We start from the raw sequence: 3,031 nt of genomic DNA on the forward strand, positions 1-3,031 counted from the left end.
CAAACAACAATCAAAAGACAGGCCTGAATGGTCTTCAATGGCATCAAAGTCTAGTGTCGAAAAGTCTAACTGGAGAATGTGGGATCAACTAGCTGTCAAGCAAGGAGTTCTTCACCGAAAGTGGGAATGTGATCAAGGTCAGAAGATCACTTGGCATGTTGTCCTCCCAACCAAACTTCGGTCAGAAGTCGTGAAAGAGTTGCATGGTGGGAAGTCCAGCGGACATCTAGGGATGAACAAAACCATAGCCAAAGTTCGCATGAGATTCTACTGGTACGGAATGGATGCAGACATACGGTCCGTAGTTCGACAATGCAACGTCTGTGCCTCCAAGAAGTTACCAGCTAAGAAACGGAGGGCCCCTTGCAACAAGATACGGTAGGAATGCCGATGGAGCGTGTCGCCATGGACGTAGTTGGACCGCTACCCGAGACGGAGAGAGGGAACAAGTACATTCTGGTTGTAGGGGACTATTTTAGCAAGTGAATGGAGGCCTACCCAATACCAGATCAAACCGCTGTAACGGTTGCAGACAAGTTTGTAAACGAGTTTGTTTGTAGGTTTGGTGTTCCTGAAGTATTGCATTCGGATCAGGGCCGGAATTTCGAGTCTCGCGTCTTTAAGGAAATGTGCGGCATCCTTGGCATTCACAAGACACGCACCACCCCATACAACCCAAAGTCCGATGGACTCATAGAACGGTTTAATGGCACTCTGCTCAACATGATCTCAATGATGATTGAACCCCATAAGCGACAACGAGATTGGGACGAGAAGTTGGCGATCGCAGTGTTTGCCTACCGTAGTGCTCCCCAAGACTCCACAAGGGAGACACCTAATATGCTGATGTTAGGGCGGGAAGTGCATTTGCCAATAGACCTGACCACAGAGGCTCTAGAGGACCCCGAGGAGCATGATATTGAGACAGACTACGCATACACCTTGAGGCAACGCATGCGGGAAGCTCACGAAAGGGCCCGTAAGAACTGCACTGAAAGTGCTAGGCGGCAGAAAAAGGATTATGACTCCAAGGCAGGGGGTGGTCCTTTGGCAGTGGGCGACTTTGTGTGGCTCTACAACAAGGCAAAGACCAAAGGCTTGTCCCCGAAGCTCCAGAGGAGGTGGGAGGGCCCTTACTTGTTAATTCGGCAATTGTCAGATGTTACTTGCCGAATACAGGCGAAGAGAAATGGAAAGATGAAGGTGGTCCATGTTGACAGGTTGAAGCCGTACAAGGGGGAACCTCTTCAATCCTGGTTAGAAGCAAGTGAAAGCAGGGACGCTCACGGAAATGAGCAGGAGGCTCCTTGCCAACTGACACAGCATATGGACATCGAGGACTTGAACAGGGAAGATTCCCAGCCTGTCACACCCCCTGTTCCGGCACCACGAAAAGTTCCGGTCCCACCCCCTAGAAGAAATCCGTCAAGGAAAAGAAACGAGCCTATCCGCTACAGTTATTAATTAGATAGTTAACCCATTGCAACTATATTATCTGTGATGAATGATAATCCAGATGATCTCGATTTTGTGTTAACCTGATGTCCTCTGTGTTGATTCTCTTACAGTAAGCCAGTATGCGACATTCCAGGGGGAACGTGAAGTGCTATTCTTGCGGTCATTACTTCTCCCACAAGATAAGTTTGGAGAGACACATTCAAGAGAGACATCGAAGAAGGGAGGAACACAAATGCAGAGGGTGCGACAAGTCTTTTTTTAGGAAGGACAACCTGACGAGGCACGTACAGAGTCGACACGAGGGGAAGACAACAGAAGACAAGCGGCAAGACGCGCCTGTGGTAAACCCCTGTAGCAGCAGGTGAGCTGAGTATTCATGCTTCGAAGGAAACACTCTCTTCAGAGAACGGGAATGCATCGAGGCCGACCGGTAAAGATCTCAGCATGCTGTTAAAGGAGAGGGAAAGTGAGACCTCGTCGGTATCGTCAGAGTCAGAAGCTGAGGTGGAGGACTGCCCAACCCCAACGTTTCGGAAGATCCAGATGGGAAGGCCAATGCAGGGGTTGGATCTGCGACGCACTCTTCCGGGCACCCCTCTGCAGGTAGAAGAGAGGTCTTCCTCAACACAGTTCTCGGGGGGGGGGGGGGCAAGAAGCTCTGTCAGGAGGAAAAGGTACGAGAGTACAGCGTGGTTTTCCTGCATGGGTGTGAGAAGGAAAGTTCGCCGGCGCCTACAAAGTTGCATCACCTCGCATCGGATCAGTCGCTAGGTTCTCCGATGTCCGTACAGGAGCTGGAAAGGGCCCTGGTCGGCCGGGTTAACAGCATTACTGAAGTCACCACAAGACGATCTTTTTGTGACGGGATTCTGGTAGTGGAGGAAGAGATCAGGACCAATTACAGTATTAACTTGAAGGCTGGAGCAATCTTACCAGAAGTTTAACTCATACATGTATATCAATTCAGCTATCATTAATATTGCAATTACTTGGAAACCTGTTTTCTTGTATGTATTTTATGCTGCAATTGAAGTTCATGGCGGAACTCATTTATATTCCTCTTATAGTGATTAAATTTTCCTTACATGTAACTATTGATGTTGTTGTTGTTTTTAGTTTTTACGGTGCTATCATTGAAAATATGAATATTTACGCCAGAATGAATTCCTATGATCTATTCCACCAAAGATGATAATGCGTGTGTATATATTACTTGTACATAACTCTTACCTCATGTTTAACTGCAGGCTTATTCGAGGATAGTGGTACTGCGTACATACTGATAGTACAGGTTGAAATAGTTTAAATTTGGAAAGGACTTGATCTTTTCCCACTCTTGCTCTTGTACAATTATATGTAATTATTGCTATACGTGAAAGTATTCCAGCGGATTTTTCGGCCTTTAATTGCAAAAATGTATTTATAGATGTTGTTCGCAGGACAGAATGATTAATTGAAATAAATGTATAAAAGTTTTATCTATGTAATTTTGCCTCATTCTTGCCAAAAGCATGTATTAAGACGATTTTGTGTTTTTGGTCAGAGGACTGCCCAGACTTGGGGCGGGGTAGTG

The 3,031-nt window shown here is 46.6% G+C and overlaps 1 protein-coding gene across 1 annotated transcript; it reads left to right on the top strand.

Annotated features, from left to right (window-relative positions):
• Positions 1-627: 627 nt before the first annotated feature.
• On the top strand, positions 628-1,464 carry LOC105440150. Its single transcript, XM_011669972.2, has one exon. It carries the CDS (start codon positions 628-630, stop codon positions 1,462-1,464), a length of 837 nt encoding a protein of 278 aa, XP_011668274.2.
• The last annotated feature ends 1,567 nt before the right edge of the window (positions 1,465-3,031 follow it).

This window comes from Strongylocentrotus purpuratus, unplaced genomic scaffold (assembly GCF_000002235.5).
Source record: "Strongylocentrotus purpuratus isolate Spur 01 unplaced genomic scaffold, Spur_5.0 spur5_scaffold_18, whole genome shotgun sequence".
Taxonomy (NCBI): Eukaryota; Metazoa; Echinodermata; class Echinoidea; order Camarodonta; family Strongylocentrotidae; genus Strongylocentrotus; species Strongylocentrotus purpuratus.

Coding starts and splice junctions, on each gene's coding strand:
- LOC105440150 (XM_011669972.2), top strand. CDS start 628: ATGTGCGGCATCCTTGGCATTCACAAGACACGCACCACCCCATACAAC.